This window comes from Nicotiana tabacum, chromosome 11 (assembly GCF_000715075.1).
Source record: "Nicotiana tabacum cultivar K326 chromosome 11, ASM71507v2, whole genome shotgun sequence".
NCBI lineage: Eukaryota > Viridiplantae > Streptophyta > Magnoliopsida > Solanales > Solanaceae > Nicotiana > Nicotiana tabacum.
Genome location: NC_134090.1, coordinates 5,892,461 through 5,916,110, shown reverse-complemented (window position 1 = coordinate 5,916,110; position 23,650 = coordinate 5,892,461). Strand labels below are relative to the sequence as shown.

Genomic DNA, 23,650 nt, shown 5'->3' with positions numbered 1-23,650 from the left:
ACTTGTTAAACTTGAGTTATGCTCGTGGAACAAGCAAGGACCAAAAATCAAGACTATCCACTTTGAAGGTTATTTGTGTATTTCACCTATGCAATACTATCTTGAGGGAAGTGCACAAATAGCCGACTTGAGGATCAGTATTAACTCATTTCTGAAGGTTCATAATTCTTTGTAGGTTTAGTCGTTTTAGAATCAACTTCAGATCCTCGAGACTGATGTTGACAAAATCAAAATCCGCTTATGAAATTTAAAAAGTCTATACCTCCATTTCATTTCACTCAAGATACTTCATCCATTTTATTCACGATACATAAATTTTATTTATTTTTTAGCCCGAAAGTAATTTATTCATCCATTTTATTTCACTCATATACCTCCATTTAATTTATTCATTTTAAGCCAGAAATTAGCCTAAAAATAAATAAAAATTTACGAAATATACAATGCAATTACTAAAACACTGAGAGCAAAATATCATTACATATGTGGGTACCCCGCATAGTAATTAGAAGAAAAGAAGAAATGTGGAGTCTGAAGTTTGCCTGCTTAAACATTTTGGAAAACGGACTATAAATTAAATGAGAGGACCAAATAGGCTGTCCGTGAAATATTTAGTATTATCTCATCTGACGGCCCATGACAAAAGGCCCAAATCTTCCCGATCCGCCAAAGCCCAAATTAGGAAATCGCGCCAAATAGCTCGAGCAAAACTTTCATCTTCACCTTTCGGAAACAAAAAGATTCTTCACGCAAAAACACCTCTAAAAGGTACGAGTACGATCTTCTTCTCTCACTTTCACATTTTTTCTGTGTATTTATCGTTATATCTATGTAAAAAATCATTTGTTCATTCAAAGCCCTAGAAAAAAATCAATTTTTGTTCTTACTTTCTTCTTTTTGATTTTTAATGTTCATGTTCTCAAAAAGTGGCATGGAATTTGTGTGAGAAATGGCCGAGTTGTGCTTTTCAATGGATGCAGCCGTTAAAACGGAGGAGGAGTTTGAACGGCTTCCGTTGAAACAGCGATTGAAGTTACTTTTAGCCAGCAAGCGTCTTCTGGAATCTTCCAATGTGGTGCAGTGAGTTTTGTTTTCTTATTTTGAAAGCAAATAGAAGATTTTTTTAGCTGGTTTAGTTCACAGTTTTGGAAATTAAAGGAAAGAAAAAGTTTTATTGGTTTACTGTGTTTAGTTAAATTCTTATGTTTGTGCTTACACTTTTGGTATTTGGAAAGCAAATTTGATGAAATAGATAAGTTTTGTGTATCTGGTTTACAGTGATTAGTTCACAGGTTTCGAGAATAAAGAGATTTTTTTGTGTGCAAACGATGAAATTTTGATAAAAAGTAGATGAATCTTTATGTTGTTCAATTATTTTTTATTTTTTATAACCATGGTGTTCGGCTAGACTAATTCCACGGCTATCTACCGGCGAGTACCGGGTAACTCTATCCATTCTGTCTAAAAAGGACTATTTTCTTTATAACCGTGATGTTTAATTGATTTTTTGTTAACTTATCTTTTTGCATAGAATTTGCAATATGTAAAGCAACTTTGATGAAATAGATTTTTTTTTGTAGCTGGTTTACAGTGTTTAGTTCACAGTTTTCGAAATTAAAGAGAAAAAAAGTATTATTGAAAAAGATGATTTTTTATATCTGTTTAATTGTGTTTAGTTGAGAGTTTTGGAAGTAAAAGTAAATGAAAAAGAAAAAAAAAAGATATTGCTGCAAAAGGTGAAATTTTATGAAAACGATTGGAACTTGTTAGTTTACTACTATGTATATAGTAGTCTTGTGCCACATTGGAATAAGAGTAGTATGTCCTTGTACAGTATAGCTATAAATAAGGACCTCTTGTATTGTATTGAACATCCAATATTAATAACATTTTTTCTTCCGTGCCTTAGAGCAATTGTGAGAGATTTATCGCTGTGCATAAATTCCAGCGATTCTGGGAAGAGAAATCAGTCAGCGGAAGCCTTTTTCCGACGACTCTTTTTTAAGGCTGTTTTGCGTCTGCTTCGTCTCTATCAGTATTGTGCAAAATCCAACACTACCACAAGAATCGTCACTGTCCGGCGACCAAACCCCAGTGAAAATCTCCGGCAGCAACCTACTCACGCGCCTACACGCGCCACCAGAAGCTCACGCGCCGGCGCGTACGACCACTTCCGGCCATTTTTTGAAAAACTTCCTTCGGAACAGTTGGGTCGCCTGGTAATTCTGATCCTACCCCTACTGTTTTCATTTCATTCCGACCACTTTGAGTTTTTTCCGGCAACTACAGTACTATTCCGACAGCTACAGTAAGATTCCGGCAGCTACAATATTTCATTATTCTGTTTCTGTGTTTCCTTACTTTGTTTCAGTGGATTACAGTTGATTCTTTCTCTTATTTGGTAATAATTTGCAACAATGTCTTTGGGATTTGATGCTTTTGGGTCTAGAAACATGAGTTCTGGAAGCTCTAGTGCTATTATTACCTCGGAACCTTTAATGGGAGGTTCAAACTACTTAGCTTGGGCTTCATCTGTCGAGCTGTGGTGTAGAGGCCAAGGTGTTTGAAGATCATCTAATCAAACAGTCTAGCGAAGGAGATGAAAAAGCAATAGCACTTTGGGCAAATATTGATGCTCTGTTATGTAGCAGGCGATCTATTGATTCCAAGTTGATGCCCTTGTTTCGTCCATTCCAAACATGTTATTTGGTTTGGGCAAAGGCACGCACCTTATACACTAATGACATATATCGCTTCTATGATGTGATATCGCGGATGACAAACTTAAAGAAACAGGAATTAGATATGTCTACTTACTTGGGTCAAGTACAGGCAGTCATGGAGTAATTTGAGAAGTTGATGCCAGTTTCTGCTAGTGTTGAAAAACAACAAGAGCAGCGACAAAAGATGTTTCTCGTTCTTACCTTCGCTGGACTTCCTAATGATCTTAATTCAGTACGCGACCAGATTTTGGCTAGTCCAACTGTCCCGACAGGTGATGAATTATTCTCTCGATTACTCCGCCTTGCTGCAGCACCAAGTCACCCAGTGATCTCATCACAGATACTTGATTCCTCTGTTCTTGCATCCCAGACAGTGGATGTTCGGGCATCTCAAACTATGGAGCATAGACGAGGAGGAGGTCGTTTTGGAAGATCTAGACCCAAGTGTTCTTATTGTCACAAACTTGGACACACTCGTGAAATGTGCTATTCCTTACATGGTCGTCCACCCAAAAATGCTTACATTGCTCAGACCGAGACTCCAGGTAACCAAGGATTTTCTTTATCTAAAGAAGAATATAATGAGCTCCTTCAGTATCGAGCAAGTAAGCAGACATCTCCACAAGTAGCCTCAGTTGCTCAGACTGATACTTCTGTTACTGGTAATTCTTTTGCTTGTGTTTCCCAGTCTAGCACTCTTGGCCCATGGGTCATGGACTCTGGCGCTTCTGATCACATCTCTGGTAATATATCACTTTTGTCAAATATTGTATATTTAAAGTCTCTTCCCACTATTACTTTCGCCAATGGATGCCAAACTAAGGCAAAAGGAGTTGGACAAGCTAGTCCCTTGTCTTCTATCACCCTAGATTCCGTTCTTTATGTCCCTGGCTGTCCTTTTAGTCTTGCATCTGTTAGTCGTTTGACTCGTGCCCTCCATTGTGGTATATATTTTATTGACGATTCTTTTATTATGCAGGACCGCAGTACGGGACAGACAATTGGTACAGGACGTGAATCAGAAGGTTTTTACTATCTTAACTCACTCAATCCTTCCACAACATGTCTAGTTACAGATCCTCCAGATCTAATCTACAGACGTTTAGGACATCCGAGTTTATCCAAACTTCAGAAGATGGTGCCTAGTTTATCTAGTTTGTCTACATTAGATTGTGAGTCGTGTCAGCTTGGGAAACATACCCGAGCCTCCTTTTCGCGTAGTGTTGAGAGTCATGCAGAGTGTGTCTTCTCCTTAGTTCATTCTGATATATGGGGTCCCAGTAGAGTCAGTTCAACCTTGGGATTTCGTTATTTTGTTATGATTATTCAAGATGTACTTGGCTTTTCTTAATGAAAGATCGTTCTGAGTTATTTTCTATATTCCAGAGTTTTTGTGCTGCAATCAAAAAACTAATTTGGTGTTTCTATTCGCATTTTTCGCAGTGATAATGCTTTAGAATATTTATCTTCTCAGTTTCAGCAGTTTATGACTTCTCAAGGGATTATTCATCAGACATCTTGTCCTTATACCCCTTAGCAAAATGGGGTTGCTGAGAGAAAGAATAGGCACCTTATTGAGACTGCTCGCACACTTCTAATTGAATCTCGTGTTCCGTTGCGTTTTTGGGGCGATGCAGTTCTCACAACTTGTTATTTGATTAATCGAATGCCTTCATCTCCCATCAAGGATCAGATTCCGCATTCAGTATTGTTTCCCCAGTCACCCTTATACTTTCTTCCACCCCGTGTTTTTGGGAGCACATGTTTTGTTCATAACTTAGCCCCTGGGAAAGATAAGTTAGCTCCCCGTGCTCTCAAGTGTGTCTTCCTTGGTTATTCTCGTGTTCAGAAGGGATATCGTTGTTATTCTCCAGATCTTCGTAGGTACCTTATTTCAGCTGACGTCACACTTTTTGAGTCTAAACCTTTCTTTACTTCTGCTGACCACCATGATATATCTGAGGTCTTACCTATACCGACCTTTGAGGAGTTTACTATAGCTCGTCCCCCACCTTCGACCACAGTGGTTTCATCCATACCAACCGTTGAGGAGTCTAGTGTTGTTCCTCCTAGTTCCCCAGCCATAGGAACACCATTCTTGACTTATCATCGTCGTTCGCGCCCTACACCAGGCCCAACTGGTTCTCGTCCTGCACCTGACCCCGCTCCTGCTGCGGACCCTGCTCCTAGTACTTGCACTTCGCAAAGGTATACAGACCACACTTAACCCTAATCCTCATTATGTCGGTTTGAGTTATCATCGTCTGTCATCTCCCCATTATGCTTTTATATCTTCTTTGTCCTCGGTTTTCATCCCTAAGTCTACAGGTGAAGCGTTGTCTCATTCAGGATGGCGACAAGCTATGAGTGACGAGATGTCTGCTTTACATACAAGTGGTACTTGGGAGCTTGTTCCTCTTTCCTCAGGTAAATCTATTGTTGGTTGTCGTTGGGTTTATGCAGTCAAAATTGGTCCCGATGGCCAGATTGATCGACTTAAGGCCCGTCTTATTGCCAAAGGATATACTCAGCTATTTGGGCTCGATTACAGTGATACATTCTCTCCCGTGGCTAAAGTGGCTTCAGTCCGCCTTTTTCTATCCATGGCTGCGGTTCGTCATTGGCCCCTCTATCAGCTGGACATTAAGAATGCCTTTCTTCACGGTGATCTTGAGGATGAGATTTATATGGAGCAACCACCTGGTTTTGTTGCTCAGGGGGAGTCTCGTGGCCTTGTATGTCGCTTGCGTCAGTCACTTTATGGTCTAAAGCAGTCTTCTCGAGCCTGGTTTAGTAAGTTCAGCACGGTTATCCAGGAGTTTGGCATGACTCGTAGTGAAGCTGATCACTCTGTGTTTTATCGGCACTCTGCTTCAAGTCTCTGTATTTATCTGGTAGTCTATGCTGATGATATTGTTATTACTGGCAATGATCAGGATGGTATTACCAATCTGAAGCAGCATCTCTTCCAGCACTTCCAAACTAAGGATCTAGGCTGATTGAAGTACTTTCTAGGTATTGAGGTTGCCCAGTCTAGCTCAGGTATTGTTATTTCTCAAAGAAAATATGCTTTAGACATTCTTGAGGAGACATGGATGATAGGTTGCAGACCTGTTGACACTCCGATGGATCCGAATTCTAATCTTCTGCCAGGACAAGGGGAACCACTTAGCGATCCTGCAAGCTATAGGCGGCTGGTTGGAAAATTAAATTATCTCACAGTGACTAGACCCGACATTTCTTATCCTGTGAGTGTTGTAAGTCAGTTTATGAATTCTCCCTGTGATAGTCGTTGGGATGCAGTTGTCCGCATTATTCAGTATATAAAATTAGCTCCAGGTAAAGGGTTACCGTTTGAGGATCGAGGTCATGAGCAGATCGTTGGATACTCATATGCTGATTGGGCAGGATCACCTTCTGATAGACGTTCTACGTCTGGATATTGTGTTTTAGTAGGAGGCAATTTGGTGTCCTGGAAGAGCAAGAAACATAATGTAGTTGCTCGGTCTACTGCAGAAGCAGAATATCGAGCAATGGCTATGGCAACATGTGAGCTAGTCTGGACCAAACAATTGCTCAAGGAGTTGAAATTTGGTGAAATCAGTCGGATGGAACTTGTGTGCGATAATCAAGCTGCCCTTCATATTGCATCAAATCTGGTGTTCCATGAGAGAACTAAACACATTGAGATTGATTGTCATTTCGTCGATTGCTACAAAGTTTGTGAGGTCGAATGATTTCTCACTGGTCCTCGTATTGGTTATATATGTAACAAGCTCGGTACATATGATTTGTATGTACCGGCTTGAGGGGGAGTGTTAGTTTACAGGTATGTATATAGTGTAGTGTTGTCCCACATTGGAATAGGAGTAGTATGTCCTTGTATAGTATAGCTATAAATAAGGACCTCTTGTATTGTATTGAACATCCAATATTAATAACATATTTTCTCCCGTGCCTTCTCACAGAACTTTTACAGCGGTTTTTGGTATTTAATTCACAGTTTGAAAAAAAACATTTGTAGCATACAAAGAAGAGATACTAATGAAAAGATAAAATTTTGATTGAGAAAAGATGAAGATATTTTTAGCTGTTTTATTGTGTTATGTTCATGGTTTTGGAAAAAGAAAAAGAAAAAGAAAACACAATATTGCGTGCCGTGCCTTTTGCTTACTCCACGATTTTAACCGCATCTCTTTGTTATTTATAATAATTGGATATGTTACTGTTCATTGTGCTATGGTTTCTTTTTCTTTTATTGCTCAAGTGTCAAGACTAGATCAAGAAAGTAAGGGCAGGTTAGAATTTGATGGTTTGTCCAGTATAGGAAGACACAATAATTAATCAGCCAGGAGTGAAGTGGGCTGTCGAGGCTCTAGTGAAGAAATTTATTTTTGATGGATACAGGAAGTAACAAAGTGCCGAAGACAAAATAAAACTTTTGAAAAGCTAGCTAAAGAGTAAAAGAAGTAGATTCCCACTAGTGTGTTCTGCTTGGTCACTGAACTAGTCCAATGTAAAATCTCATTCATCTAGAAAAACCAAGTAGAAACTATTTTATAGATATATGCAAGCATGTGGCAATGTTCTCCCAATTGACGGTAAATTGACCAAAGTCCAGACATATATCAATGTAGAATATGCACATAATTATTTGTTTTTGCCACGATTGCTTTGGTTGTTTTAGTTTGATGGTACCTCTTGTTGCTTTCCTTCATTAGCTGGGAATATGTTTAAAACTTTTTCACTTTAGCATAACAGAAAAGTCTTTCCATTTAGTCATCCTTACAAAATTTCTGGAAAATGGTAACATGTGCAGGTCTTCAATTGATACCTTCGTGAAAAAGGAAGATGAACAGTGTGATTCGCAGGTATTAAATGATAATTCCTCTTGGAGCCTGACAGATAGCTTGGTTTTACTCAGTCATGGTGTATGGATGTTGAGTAATCAATTACACTTACTAAAAGAAAGAAAGGCTGAATAATTGATTAAAGGCTTCTTAATAACTTATTCAGCCTTTTCTTTTTCTCTTGAAGTATCAACCTTCACTGTGCTGTCCTAAAGTAGTGATTTTTGCTTCTGTGAACTTATGGCTGTTTAACTGTTAATAACTTGCTGGATATCCGAACATACTTTTTGTTTTCTTCTCTAGCGGGAAAAGCAGGCAAAACTGAGGTCTTCTTGCATTATAATCACATATGCTTAAATTTGGGGTTTATTTTACCTTGTATTCCGTTTGGTTGCATGTTGACTGAAGTGAAAAATCTTATGCAGAATCTACATTTGGCTTATTCGGTTCAACAAGAGAAGCTACAGAGCTTGGTGCTGCAACAAAATATTACTGGTAAAGTTTCTCATGATAGGTGTGCTGGATTGAAGTTTAAAATTCAGATTTTGTTTAGTGTGCTTGTGTTAATTGTGTCCTAAGGCCTCAAATTTTGGGACATATTGGTCAAAGAGTTCAGTACTCTAATAAGATACTAAAATGTTCAAGTTTGATTTTTATGGAGTAAAATTGTTTGCTCACACTCTTGAATTTGCATGTGTTTAGGTCATGTGCAGCAATGTTTCCTACAAACTGGAGCAAAGATGAACACACTTCAGAATCATATGAATCTTTCTGCAGAAAAAGTTGATACTGTTGAAAGTACTCCACTTCAACTGTCATTATCACCACTGTTTCCCATCAATGTGAAGGTTGAGTGTGCTGAGAATAGCACAGTGAACTCATCCAGTGACCTTGTCAATGTTTCATCTACTGCTGATGGGAAAGAAATCAATAGCAAGAAACCTGATGACCTTTTGGATGATCTTGATTTTGTTGTGCTGAAAGATAGGCAGAGAATTCTGCAGTCAAGGTGCTATTTTTACCTGCATAATTTTTTCCTTTTTAGATGAGGTGCCTGTGTTCTTAAAACTTGATAATCCATGTCCAATGTACCTGTCAAGCTTTTTCCAAATAATAAAATTCTAAAATTTCTATTAACTACTTTGTCAACTTATTATATATCTTTGAAATCTGTAATGTTTTAGAGAGCATTGGATCTCATGCTTCTTGCTTGAATTACAGGAAAGAGCTATGCCCAAAGACGTCAATTTTAGAGGTAATTGCCTATAACTATCTCTTCATGATTTAGGTTGTATGACATTTTATTTGATGCAGTAGTTGTACAACTTGTGGAATGAAAGAAAGACACTTCATGGAAATGAGAAATATTATTAAGTTACATCCATTGTATCTCTCTTAGCTTAGATCCCTTTGCTTGAAGGGATTCTCAACACGTCGATTTGGTGATTGGAATAAGAAAACGCCATGGGTTGTACCCAGTCTGAACTCTGAAACACGTCGATTTATATTTGATGTTGGATCATGAGAAAATAATAGTGGGGCCAAAGAGTTTGAAGGATGAGAACGTATCAGATACTTTTCCTGTCCATCTTGGTGTTAATCTGTTGGATGTTAAGCATCTGCGGTGACAGGTTATTGCTTATTTTGGTTACTTGTTAATGCTTTCATGAAGATAGAAAATAAGCAAATCATATGATTAGATTGAGTATTGGCACTGCCAAGTGATTACATTCTTTGTCCGTCCTTTAAAGTCTGATCCTCTTTTGGTTCTATTTGGTTGGAAGAAAAACTTGCCCTTAAGTTTGTGGTCATCTGATATCAAATAGGTATGTCAATCTTCCGTCCTCCTTTTTCTACCCATTTGAAATGTATTACTCGCAAACTTAGGACTTGATTTTGGTGATTATGCTACTGTTTTGCCATCTTTTTAAGGCTTGCTTTATAATGCATAGTTATTCTACATTTGCATGATTAGGGTTCTCGTGTGACCTTGTTAATTTTGAGTTAAAAATTCGTTAAATGCAATTCCTTTACCCTTAAAGTATTCTCTAATTATTCTTCAACCAGAATGTATTTTCAACACGAGAATGCGAAATTCTTGTGCTAAAGCGAAGTATTTGTGCGTCACATTTGGGTTAGTTGCCTTGACAATTCGTGTGGCTAGTTATTTGTGCTCTGCAACCATTTTGATGGGTTTTGCAAACTACGTGCTACAATATTTGGATACTTAGAGCCCGTTTGGACATAAAATTTGATGGAAGATTTTTCCCAAAAAAATTCACTTTTTTTCGAAATCAACGTTTGTTCATAAAGTTTTCAATTTTCACTTGAAGATGCATTTTGGAAATTATCGAAAATTTGAAAAACTGCAAAAAACTGTTTTTCAAAATTTTCACTCAAATCACTCACAAAACTTCAAAAACAACCCAAACTGAAATTTATGTCCAAACACCACTCTAAGTAGTCGTTTGGACATAAGAATTGTAAAATTCGAAAAAATGGTTAAAAATATTTTCAAGTGAAAATGGTATTTGAAATTTAGAGTTGTGTTTGGACATAAATTTCAGTTTGGGTTGTTTTTGAATTTTTGTGAGTGATTTGAGTGAAAATTTTGAAAAACAGCTTTTTGGAGTTTTTAAAAAATTTTCAAAATTCATCTTCAAGTAAAAATTGGAAATTTTATGAACAAACGCTGATTTCGAAAAAAAGTGAAATTTTTTTGGAAAAAACTTCAACCAAATTTTATGTCCAAACGGGAAATTTCAAATACCATTTTCACTTGAAAATTTTTTTCACAATTTTTTTGAATTTTACTATTCTTATGTCCAAACGCCTACTTAAAGAAATTCTTTTCCTAGCTTCTGGGGCTACTTATTTTTGGCAAGAATTATAAGCAATAACAACAACACCCAGTAGAATCCCATTAGTGGGGTCTAGGGAGGGTAGAGTGTACGCAGACCTTACCCCTATCCCAGAGGGATAGAGAGGTTGTTTCCGGGAGATACTCGGCTCGGAGACAATAGATACGTAACAACATAAACCAGAAAAGCAGTATCAGCTTCGTAAAAGACAGCAAATAAATGGAAAGGCAAAAAAAAAGTGTGAAACACAACAAAAACCGCTAGCAGTCCTAGACAAAACACTATCAGACTAGCCGGGACAACGAGGAAAAGCGCTCGACTACCCCTTAATCTACAACCCTAATGCACGACCTCCACACCTTCCTATCAAGGGCCAAGTCCTCGGAAATTTGAAGCCGCGCCATGTCCTGCCTTATCACCTCGCCCCAATACTTCTTAGGCCGCCCTCTACCTCTTCTCGTACCTGCCAGAGCCAACCGCTCACACCTCCTAACCGGGGCATCTAGGCTTCTCCTCCGCACGTGCCCGAACCATCTAAGCCTCGCTTCCCGCATCTTGTCGTCCAAGGGAGCCACGCCCACCCTTTCCCGAATATCCTCATTCTTAATCTTATCCATCTTAGTGTGCCCGCACATCCATCTCAACATACTCATTTCTGCTACTTTCATCTTCTGGATATGTGAAATCTTGACTGGCCAACACTCAGCCCCATACAACATGGCCAGTCTAACCACCGCTCTGTAGAACTTACCTTTGAGTTTCAGTAGCACATTATTATCACACATGACTCCAGACGCTAACCTCCATTTCATCCATCCCACCTCGATACGGTGCGTGACATCCCCGTCGATCTCCCCATCTCCCTAGATAATTGACCCTAGGTGCTTGAAACTCTCTCTCTTAGGGATGACTTGTGAGTCAAGCCTCACATCCACGTCCAAAGAATTATAAGCAACAAAGTAAATAATCTTATTCTGTATTTTCTTTCTCCCCCTGTTGTTAGCATGTTTTTACATCTTGCCACTAGGCATTTTGCGTTGATGCTTAGCTGTAAAAGTTGGTATGTGATCGACCTTAGCTCAGGGAAGAGAAAGGGGAGCATCCCTCTTGGTTGCTGGTTCAAGTCCAGCAGGTCGGATCCTATGTCTGTTGCAGAACATCTTACATCCATGTGCCAGTCTGGAATGTGGTTCTACTATGTTATTATTATTATTTTGATTAAAATGCTGCATCCCTTAAAATAATTTACATTATCACCTTCTTCATCAAAAACTTACATTATCACCTAAATAGTTTTCTCTTTCCTCTTCATTTCTCCTGGCTATTCGGCGAGGGAGGAAAGAAGCTACGGGAATTGTGTCTTTGATCCTTTCGGAAATGCTTATTGACAAATCTCTTACCCAACCTAACTGCTTTTCTGTTGGACAACTTTCTCCGTGGAGGAAGGAGAAGTGGGGAAAAATGTCAGTTATGTTACTGCCCATTTGAATCTTGTTATGTTCCTTTAATAAGTTAACTGTAGGAGTTGCCTATTTCTGTATATTGTGCAGGAGGATAAACCTTCCAACTTTTCCAGTGTACTCATGAATGACACAACTCCTCGAAGTGCTGGGATAGTAAATGGACAGCGTCGTCCTACTAAAGTGATTGGTAATGGTTCTCATGAACTTCATAGGATTTCTAATCATTCAAGTGTGGAAGTTGGAGGCTTGTCTAGTACAGATCCTCAAGTTTCTAAGATGGGGCATCACTGTCAGACAGATCAGTTGTCTGACTCTGGAAATGCAACGGAACTTCTAGGAAATGGAAGGAGAACGCTTTCCAAACAACAAGAATCAAGTCGTGGACTAGAACTTTCTTCTTTTAATAGGAAGAGCAAATTTAGTTCTCCTATATCGGACCTTGTACACGTCAAGGTTGAACCTGTGGATAACAATATGGTTGAAACCACTGCAAAGAATGGAAGTGGTACTATGCCCCATTGTAGCACCACTCTGGTGAAAACTGAAATCGGAATTGCCAATGATTCTTCTGGAGATGAACTGGATCATATGCTGTTACGAGAGCGAATGAAGCTATTCTCTTCGAGAGCGGTTCCTTCATTTGAGATAGGTAGAGTTGCAGAGTGCTCAAGGAAAATAGTTTCTTCTGTCTCTGATTGCACACCCATCTCATCATTGCCGGCTAAACCACTGAGGGTTAGTCGGCCACGGAAACGAAAGAGAACGGCCACGTAAAATTCCTTTTTCTGCCCTCTGTATATGCTCATATATGTATGTATTGATTTGTATATGTCTACATTTAGTATGGATGTCCACCAATCCTCCCTTTTCTTTATCATTTTCAATTATACTTTGTTACTCAAAACTTCAACAGGCAAATGCTCACATGTATGTTTATGTATTTACATTTACTATACACAATTTATCCTTTTCTTTCTCCAACAAACTGCAGAGAGTCAGTTGAAGTAGCAATGGAGGAAGATGCTCCTGGACTCTTGCAGGTATTTTATCCATCAAATTGCCATGCTCAAAATCAGGTGGTTCATAGCCTTTATTGATCTTTGCAGGTATTACTAGAAAAAGGCATATCTGTTGATGAGATTAAGCTGTACGGAGAAAATGAGAGTAACGAGCCTCTTGATGATTTGACCTCTGAAGACAGCTTCTCAGAGCTTGAAGCTGTTATATCAAAGGTATGACCATATATGTTTGTGTCGGAGTTACCTCTTACCTGCTGAAGCATGCAATAGGTGTTAGTCACTCAATAATCTGGAAAATGTTACTAACTGTTTGTCCATGAATTAGGGGTGGCTTTTGAGTTTCATAGCTATCGTTTCTTTTATGCATGCCATTTCGTCTATCCTTTCTCAAATATTTTAGCTATCTGAAAGTATCCTGATCCCTTGGCATGACTGCTTATGATTGTCAATTGATTATTGATCTACAAGTGATATTGTTGCGATTGGAATGTTGAAATCGTGGAGTTATTCAATGGGTTAAGAAACTGAAGTTTTAGGCTACTATTGGATTTTGAGTATCTTGACGGTCTCTTTGGTGAGCATTGGTGAGTGTAAAAATCTGCTATAATGATACTAGGCTTGGAAGAAAAGTAGTAGGCAGCTTGTTAGGTGAAGTGGGGCAGTTTCTGGTTGTGACAGATGATAACAACCCTGGTCATAGAGTAAAGTTTGGGCAAGGAAGTAGGAGGGTATTTAGACAGACTCAAACAATAGACATGTAGATAGAACCAGATGCCTTTTGATATCTTGTGAAGCAGCAATTTTAAGGTGTAAACCATTTGTAGTTGTTTTCTCTGAACTGAAGCCTCTCATGTCAGAAGCCGGATTTGTTGAAGTGTTCATCAAGGCCTGATGGGAAGCTTGAAATATTTGGCGACTTAAGGATTCTGAATGATAAGAAAGCTGAAACATAACAGGAAATGGGACTAATTAATGTTGTTCTCTCTTTTGTAGAATTTTCATTTCTTTTACCTTTATGTGGTACAAGTTTTGAGTAGATCAAGTGTTTCTCTTTTTTATTCCCTTCATACTATTTACAATAGGCTATTCTGGAAAAGATTTGAACCAGGCGATACACACTTATGGTCCATTGCTGGTTCTTTCGTTTTATTTTATTTCGCTTTATTTTTTTTTTCTGGTGATAGCTTTTTAGGCAGGGCACAGATCCCTTCATCTGATCTCATATGTTGTGTTAACTTTGTTGGTCAGCTTTTCTCCCAGCGACAGTCATTGTTAAAGCTAGCTCCACTCCAGTGTACAAAAGGTGAAAAAGCTAGCTATTGTTTGGCTTGTCTATTTTCACTTGTTGAGCAGGTATAGACATTAATTGATGCAAAGGTCTAGTTATCATATTAAAATCAATTGTCATCATATCACTATTATCTGATATGTATTGCCGTTTTTTCTTTTTCAAATTACACTTTAGGCACGGTATCTACATTTCCGAAAGTGGCCTGTTGAATGGGGTTGGTGCCGAGATCTCCAATCATTTATTTTTGTCTTCGAAAGGCATAACAGGTCTGGTGTTGGCTGCATAGATTTTGGTTCTAGAGTCTTCGTAATGTGTCAGGACCCAAAAAGAAACTTTTATATTTTCCTATTTGCAGGATTGTGCTTGAGCGTCCTGAATATGGCTATGCAACGTACTTCTTTGAACTGGTGGATTCCACCGCTATTGATTGGCAAATCAGGCGATTGGTAACTGCTATGAAGCTTACTAGCTGCAGCAGGGTCAACCTAATCGAGAATAGAACACTGACGGTATTTACCTTGGATGCTGCTATATTATTTTTTTCTTATGATGCTTCTATTTGTATGTTCCTGATGCAGAATTTCATCAAATTGCTTGCATTTGTGACCTAGTAATCAACTTTCTTTGGTATTTATTGAAGTGAGAAATAGTTTACTTTTACTTACCTTCACCAGGTAGTGCTTCCTGATGCTTTCTCTTGTGGACGAGTTATCATTTGAAATCCTGTTTTGCTTCACTTCATTTTTCTCCCCTTCTGGTTGGGGTAATTAGGTGAAGAGGGGTGGGGGTAGTAGATGATTGTTGAACTTCCTCGTCCACAAAAATTTTCTTCTTGTCTGGCTTGATTATGTTACTTGATTTAATCTGAGTCTTTTGCTAAATCGTTTTAGCAATCATGATTGGCATTTGGTTACTGGATAAAATAGTCAATATTATTTAGCTATAACCACCTAATGTTAGTTATCCATTAAAAATTTGTTACAGAACGAAAATAAATAATCTTAAGTGTCTCATCTTTTCTTCATCAAAACAAAAGGAAAAAAAAATTACATTTGTCAAGTGTCTCATCTCTAACAGTTTAAGCTTTTACATGAGGCTTTAAACATGATTGTTAAAGTAGACAAAATTCTTGAATTCAAGTCTCACTGCCTACCCACCATTGAGATGAGTTGATCTTTTTGGACGTCTTTATATACATTTATACGAATGTTATAGTCTATGAAAAATGTTCACAAAGCAAGCGCCTTAGCATGTCAAAGTGTTCTCAAATGGGCTCTCAAAATTAGTATTCATGTACCTGTACCTTACTGACCTGTACTCTGCCATCGATATTTACTCTTGCATCTTGTTGAAAACCGATTCACTTAAATGTGGCTGTGACTTTCACATTAACTAGTTTTTCTAATCCAACTGATCAGTTGTTATTCATATTGTATATTTGAACTTATCATATAGAACATTCTTATGCTTCCATTGCGTCTGCACACAGGTTGGAGAAGAGCTGAGTGAAGGAGAAGCAAGAGTATTAATGGCATATGGTTGGGTACCTAACACCGGTCTTGGGACGATGCTCAACTACTGTGATCGAGTTTGCCATGACAGAAAGACAGAGAAAGATATCTCGGAATGGAGGTCGAAAATTGGGCAGATGCTTATAGATGGATACAACGGCGGTTCACTAGTACGAAAAACTGTGGATTTAAGTGTTGCTCTGAACTGCCCTCAAATCAAGTTAGAACTAGATTAAAATCTAGCATCACTAATCTAAAACTTAGTAAATACCATCCTTTTGTGTTTTCTCTTAAACTAGCCTAAAATGCTTTTTTGTACAGATTTTTTGGCTTTATCTTTTTGGCAGGCTGTCTAACTTTAGTTAATGTTCAAATTGAAATACTATTTCAAAAAGTCATTACCTTCATCTATTAAATACGTATAATATTTCTCTTTGACAATGGCTGTGCTAAGCAGAAATGAAGTGCTTTACATAGATATATTTTGCCAGAAACTTGTTGAAATGCTTTCAAAACATTGGAAAGGTTCTTTTAAGCAATACTTTTAGAGTTTATATTTTTCCCCAGGTTTTGGGCATTTCGGGAAGGTGTAGAATTTGGTATTGTGACAGAAGCTTATTACTTGTGGCTTCTGCATATATCAAACCTTGTTTTATAGTGTGTAGAATATCATTCTTCATTAAGTTATTCTGAAAAACAACGACTATGCCTTAGTCTAAAACTGGTTGCCGTAAGCTAATATGAATCCTCACAGATCATACTTTTCTTATTCCGTATTATAAGGATTTATCATGACTTAACTAGTTTTACACTAGTTTTTAGCCTGTCACAACCATCCTCCTTTATTCAGGTTTGGAATCAACAAGGTAACACACTTAGAATTATTTAATTATTCTAGCCGTGTCTAATAAATCCTTGAAGGAAAATATATATAACATGATGTAAAACGGGTGATTTCCCAATCTCTCTCTAATCCCCATTTTTATAACTTTATTCTAGCACCACATAAGCATTTATTTTCATCCTTCGTTAGCTGAGGTTATTACCATATGCAACTCCCATCATCTCCTAATCTTAATTCCACCACTATTATATTTGACCAACTTTATATTTAACACAACATCAGTAAATAAATTCAAGAACTTTTTCCTTTTCTCAAAAAATACTTATATAATAGTATATACTATTACTTTTGTGTAAAATCATTCTATGTAAAAGAAAATGGTATCCATTTCCCCAAAAGAGATTTTAACACTGTGGGGCAAATATATAAAACTATTTAAATAAATAGTGTAGCCTTTGGGTTTTCCAGAATTGATAGACTCATTTACACTTATGGCATATTCTAATAGTACTTATGGTTAATGAAAGACCACTAATTAAGGAATTAGTTTATATTCTTATAAATGCATATTCATTTCTCTTTCATCCCCATTAATACATTTCCGTTAATTAGTTTATCTATACCTATATCTATATCTATCTATATTATTATAAAAGCACAAATATTTTACGCTAAATATGGAACGACAAAAATATCCCCAAAATATACTTTTATGCCCTTAAATATTTACATAATTTAAGGATATAATGGTGAATTATCCAAGACCATAATTCTTTTTCGATTTAAACTACACATACGCCAACCCTAGCTATAAAGTTGATATTGGGTATAATTCTTTTTGGACTTAATCGTTATCACAACCAAATATGACATGGTTTAGAGGATAGTAGCCTAATTGTTTTAGGACAACTATATGTATGGTTCAGTTATTCTCTGGTCTACGCTATATATTTGGTTTTTCAATTTGTGTGAGATTTAGATTCATTGCATGAATCCATGTAGCAAAGGTATAAGCCAACTATTCCTATAAAAGAGATTATTGTTTCACATTATTCATCATAATTATTTTTTGCTGCAGATATAAAATCGCATACATCTCTCCCGTAAGTTCCAAACCAATAAATAGTTTATATAATAAACTTCATGTTTCATTGCATTCCCATTATCATATATTTACAAAAAATTACAGCTTATAATTGGCTATAAGCATGTCAAAAGCTTTTCTTTTTTGTTTCTTTTGGCGCTCTTCATTTACGTATTTCTGTGCTAATGAAAGATGATTGTCCTAACATGGTTTGGTGTTGCTTTCTTTTTATTCCTATATTTCTTAATGTTGAAATCTTTAGTTTATGGGATTTGGCTATTGGATATAAATTGTGGTGTTGCTGTAGAAAGAAGCAAAGTTCTCTAAAGGTATTTATTAGTTTTCTTTTTCGAAACTGAGTAATGCTTTGATTTAGGATCATGTATATGAATTAGATCATGTCAATGACTATTTTTGTCCTGTTCTCAATTAACGTGCTTTGGTTTAGAGTTATATATGTCGCATTCTATATACTCTTTTACTGGTAATACTTACCGTCCAATAACAAATTACTTGTGGGATTTCAAGGAGTTGGGCCAAGATGGACAACAAGTATTATTTCTCTTTCCAGTTGAAGTTATTGGAAAAACTATTTGTGGGATTGTGAGTGGATAATTAACCAACGTGTTCTTTTTTTTTACAAGTTTCTCATGTGATCTAGAACTAACTAGTAGTTTGTTTGCAATCACTTCTATTCTTTTTTGCCATTTTGATCTCCATGTTGATGGTTCTCTCTCTAAGTTATATTACTTCAGATCACTTTTGTGACTAAAAATGGAACTCCATATGATGACTTTAAGGCTACTTATTGACGAGAATTTTTTCGCCCCGGATATATCAACTATTACAGTTATCATTGCTAACCAGGGAGCGGATTTAGGGCGAAAAATAACACTGTACATTTAACAATTTTTTTTTTACATCTGTATATTATGTTTTGAATCCCCTTGATATATTCTAAAAACATAGCTTAGTGGTTAAGAGGTTCTAAACCTTTGTGAGGTCATTGGTTCAATTCCTAATAGCTAACAATCTCTTTTAATTTTTTTTTTTGAACCCTTTAGCGAAAATTCTGCCTCCGCCACTGTTGATAACTATTTTATGTACGTGGATGTGAAATATTAAGATGATTGATACTTGGACATGAACTACAATCAATGAAAGATTGATATGGACTATCTAGGGTCATCTGTTTGTGCTTGATGATCATGTGTAGCCTCTAGATTTATATTCTCTATGGTATTATTACGTTATTGAAGGAGTTATACAATCTCATTTTTTATACAACATTAGATGAATAATAAATTAATAAATCACAGATCATGATCAATACACTACAAAAACTAAATACCAGAATCAATTAGTAGTAATACTTCGTGTAATTGTAGAAGTTGTATTTGCACTAATCTTATTTGTCTTCCAATACTCTTGTAGAGACAACGAAGTATGATTGAAGTTTTGGATTGGTCAGAGATTTGAAGATATATGTTTGTTTACCCGAAAAATCGAATAATGTTAAATTTAGATATGGTTCTAAGGGTATGCAAAGTTCTTTGATACAAAATGATGGTACAAATATTTTTGCTATGAAAATAAAAAAAAAGATGGGGGAAGACTGAAAAGTATTCGAAGAACCAGCTCAATCCAATTTTTCTTTCTATTGCGGTCTATCTCCCCTTTTATAGTAGGGGTTACTACTTTATTTGTAACAACATAAAATAATACATATAGTGGAGAACCCATGATGGTTTGTCTCTCCCTTGATTTTCGCCGAGATTCTCTCCCTTGGTGCGATTGTAACGGCTCTTGTCTGCGAGCTTGGCACTGACTCGAGCTTGGTGCTAGATTGAATCCCCAGTCTTAGCTCGAACTCGGCTCTGCCCTGGAGCATCGATATTCGAGGCCTATGTCGGTCGTCGTTACCCCGTAGTCCGATTCGGACGCGGGCTCGATAATGGTATCGAGTTTTGCTCTTGATTGGTCTTATAGCTCGAAGCTCGACGTCTCAACTTCGAAATTCGTCCGAGCTCGCCATGCGGATACCCTTCGATTGAAACGTCATTGTCTCGACCGACCTTTATGACTGAGAATCGGTTTTGACCGTATACAGATAGTCCCCTCGTTTCTCGGAAAGGATGTGGCGAGGAATGATATGATTTCCCTGCGGCTCGATAAAATTTATGCCGCCGTTTCTATCAAACCCGATCTCGACATATGTAATCTGTCCCTTCGACTTGGTTTTATCGAGGCATTTAACGTGTGTCAGATGGTGGTCCACCACTGATACCGAACCGTCAGATCTCAGTCTATAAATGGTCTTTCCACACAACTTTTACCATTTTTGCGCCTTCTTTTCTTCCAGATTTTCCTATTTATCCTCTCTACTTTGCTGCTATGGGGCCGTTCATACCAGAATTTTGGCGATGTCCCTTTCTTCCTTTGCACCCTTTCCTTTCATATCAATGGCGAAAACTTCCAAAACTGTTCCTCAGAAGGAAAAGGCCTCTTCCTCACGGTCGTCTGATGATAAGGCGCCGGTGGAGCCGGCGGTTCATGACTATGTTCCTGGCCCGTGCATTTTAAAAACCGATTTTAAGGTGGAGAACCTTCCCTCCGTTCCGGGTCGATGTGAACACGTATCGATGTATACATGCTCTATAACGGAGGATTACCTCGAGGCTGTCCGAAAAGATTGCAACTGGGGTTTCGAGGTCGTGCTGCAAATTCCGTCTTCTGATGAGGATGTTACCACTTACGTGGTGGGGTTTTTAAGTGTTTACACTTATCCCTTCACACTGGGACCCGTCGACCCGGTGATTATCGATTTCTGCAAAAGGTATCAAGTCACCCTTGGCCAAATTCATCCCTCTTTATGGCATATAGTGATCCTATTGCGCTTCTTCTCTATCAAAGCCGGAGGGTTGGATTTTTCTCTGAACCACCTCATTCGACTGTATCGGCCTCAGATCTTTCGAGGACTAATCAGACTTTATCGTCGGGCATCGAAGGCATTGATGTCGAGCATCGATGAAGACAAGGATCGAGGTTGGATGGGTCGTTATATTTGAGTGAGGACCCGCGATATCATCCCGGAGGAGAAGATGCCGTTCCCTGAGGAATGGAATTTTGACCGTAAGTGATTTTTGTTTACTTTTCAGGTGTTTTTCCGATTTTTTCTGATTTCCTTCCCTGATGTTCAGCTGCCCCTTGGATGCCATAAGCGGTGCCCGACCTCGAGGACTGGGTTCGGAAGTTAGCCTCGACCTCCTCTTACGCCGAGCGCGCTTGGCGTGATTTGGCAAAAGGCAGATGGGAGGCCAAGAACCATGGTGAGGGTTGCTTCTTGTTTCCTTTGAAGTATTCTTTGCGTTCTATTTGTTACCGATTCCCTCTTGTGCAGGTGTAACCAGGGATGCCGTTTTGAGGCCTTCGAGCGGTGAGGAAAGAAACAAGTCCCTGGTCCCTAAACAGGGGGAGGATAAGAAGCGAAAAGTTTCCTCTCGGTCAGAGGATCCCAAGCCCAAAACTCGCAGGGTGAAGAGAAAAATAATTTCCCTTTCGATTGACTCGGTCCAACAACTGAGAGAAGAAGAAGAAGAAGAAAATAGCTCCTCAGCTTTGGTAGTTCGGTCTACGGAGGCCATCGAGGTTGCCAGAGCTCCCGAGCCGATGGTGGCTGTACCTGTCGGGGTCGTTCCCGAAGACCAGAATCTCGATCGGAGTATCCCGAGAGATTTTCTCGGGGCTATGACAATGGGTGATTCGCCTTCTCTTCCAGCTTTTTTCGAGGAGGCGCTGAAGGAAGCTCGAGAATTGAAGACTCCTGATATCGGCGCAGGCTCTGGTGCAGGGGATCCCTTCAGGGATTGTTTTACTGGAGTCGACGATGGTTCCGATATCGGTGATGCTTCTCTTTTATTGGAGGAGGCTCAATGTTTCATTACTCGGGTAATGATTCTTCCATACTTCGTTTATTTGTTCTTTTCCATACTTGACTCGTATTTCTTACTGTGCAGGCCATTAGTAGGTTTCGAGCCGATCTTAGCCAGTGTGAGGCCGAGCTCCGGAAGGTCTCAGGTGAGAGAGATGCCCTGCAGCTTCTTTGCAGCCAAAAGGACGAGGCTATAAAGGACTTTCAAGCGGATTTGGCTAGGGTCCGTGAAGAAGGGGTCGAGCTCGATAAGCAGGTGAGCCTTGTTTTGTTAAAGTATGGGCCTGACTCGACCGTGGGAGTTAATCCTTTATTGTCTCAGTTGCAGAAAAAAATCAAAAAGATCGGGTTACTTCGAGAAGAAGTCGGTCAAATTTGAGCTGAATGCAATCGGTGGAAGGAGACCCTCGACTGCATGGCAGCGGAAAAAGAAACCATCTTAACAAAATTATTATCAGCCAACATTCAACTTCGAAGTGTTAAGCAAAGGGGTTGGTTCAAGCCAAGAAGATCGAGGAGCTTGAAACACGACTTGTTGAGGCTAAGGCGGAGGCTGAGTCGTCAAAAGTCTGGGCAGATAAGTCCATTGCTATATATCGGGCTGATGCTGAGGCTGCGCAGATGGAGGCCCGGGAAGCGGCGAAGACCGCAGATACTCGAGCTCATTGGGTTGCCGAACTTGCTAAGTGTAGGTCTCGGAGGGAGACCCTCGAGGAGATACACGCTTGAGGTTTCGACCTTACCGAAGAGGTAAAAAAGGCAAAAGAGCTCGAAGCAGAAGCTGAAGCCTTGGCTTCTGACGATGATGATGATGATGGTAGCGAAAGCGGATCCGAGGACAGGGAAGAGCTCGATCGGGAAGCTTAGTTTCTATATCTTCATTTTTGTACATTAATCTCGTAGGCAATTTTTGTATATACATGTATAATCAGGTCGACTTGTTTTTGTTTTTTGAATACCTTTAATCAAATGTTAACTTTATAGTCTCTCTGATCGATCAGATTTGTAGCCCCTAGGTTTGCTTGTTGAGTCGATGATTCAAACTTCGAAGGAACATAATCCGTAGGTGTAATGTTATGGTTGAGTTAATGTAAACTCAGAGTAAAAGTAGCTTATTAGCCGTCAAGTGGATGTTTTGAACTTGAAATATTGTAGCCCGTAGGCATAATGGCCGAGTGAGTGCTTGCTCGAACTCGGAATAACAGTAGCCCGTAGGCTTAATAATCGAGTGAATGTTTCGAACTCGAGATAATGTGGCCCGTAGGCGCAAAGGTCGAGTGAGTATTTCGAACTCGAGATAAAGGTAGCCCGTAGGCTTAATATTCAAGTGATTGTTTCGACCTCGGAATAAAGGTAGCCCGTAGGCTTTAATATTCGAGTGATTGTTTCGAACTCGGAATGTAAGTAGCCCGTAGGCTTAATAGTCGAGTGTGAGCTTGCTCGAACTCGGAATAACAGTAGCCCGCAGGCTTTATATTCGAGTGAATGTTTCGAACTCGGAGTGTAAGTAGCCTGTAGGCTTAATATTCGAGTGAATGTTTCGAACTCAAAATAACAGTAGCCCGTAGGCTTAATATTTGAGTGAATCTTAATTCTGGTTTAACAATAAATCTTCAAGTCAGTGCACCTGTGTATATGTTTGGGTCAATCTATATGAGCATGGTTCATTTTGACCATTTGGCTCTTACAATTTTTCCTGTTGGAACTCTATTGTTGTGAGATGACTTTCTTGTATCTGAACTCGATGTATTTTAGGGCCCTGATGCCCCCCCCCGATATTCGGGGTGTTTCGGAAAGAGACCTCGTATATTGTTGAAAGAGCATCACGATCGATGGTTGCCTCATTAAAAACCTTGCCAAAAAACCCATTTGGGAAAAAACCGGTCTAAGGAAAAAAGAGTGCAACGCGTGCTCTTGATCGAAAGATCTTCTTTAGCTTTTGTTCGGACTTCTGCGTGGGTTAGTTAGATGAATATGGAAAGGTCGTGCCTTAGCAGTGGTATCGTTTTAGATGTGATACATTCCAACTGCTTGACAACTGTTTGCCGTTTATGATGCCGAGCCTGTATGATC

At 38.7% G+C, this 23,650-nt stretch overlaps 1 protein-coding gene across 3 annotated transcripts; it reads left to right on the top strand.

Annotated features, from left to right (window-relative positions):
• The first annotated feature begins 631 nt into the window (after positions 1-631).
• Positions 632-16,159, top strand: LOC107817901 (uncharacterized). Of its 3 annotated transcripts, none has more exons than XM_016643794.2 (13): positions 632-768; positions 928-1,080; positions 7,543-7,594; positions 7,999-8,068; positions 8,276-8,582; positions 8,795-8,828; positions 11,985-12,667; positions 12,889-12,937; positions 13,004-13,129; positions 14,165-14,269; positions 14,382-14,473; positions 14,563-14,716; positions 15,697-16,159. In XM_016643794.2, exons 2-13 carry the CDS (start codon positions 950-952, stop codon positions 15,952-15,954), a joined length of 2,061 nt encoding a protein of 686 aa, XP_016499280.2. In that variant the 5' UTR covers positions 632-768; positions 928-949; the 3' UTR covers positions 15,955-16,159. The 3 variants fall into 3 exon arrangements, with proteins under 3 accessions (XP_016499280.2, XP_016499281.2, XP_016499282.2); XM_016643796.2 differs by lacking the exon at positions 632-768 and adding an exon at positions 1,910-2,219 and having other exon boundaries at positions 793-1,080; XM_016643795.2 differs by lacking the exon at positions 632-768 and having other exon boundaries at positions 791-1,080.
• Positions 16,160-23,650: the final 7,491 nt, after the last annotated feature.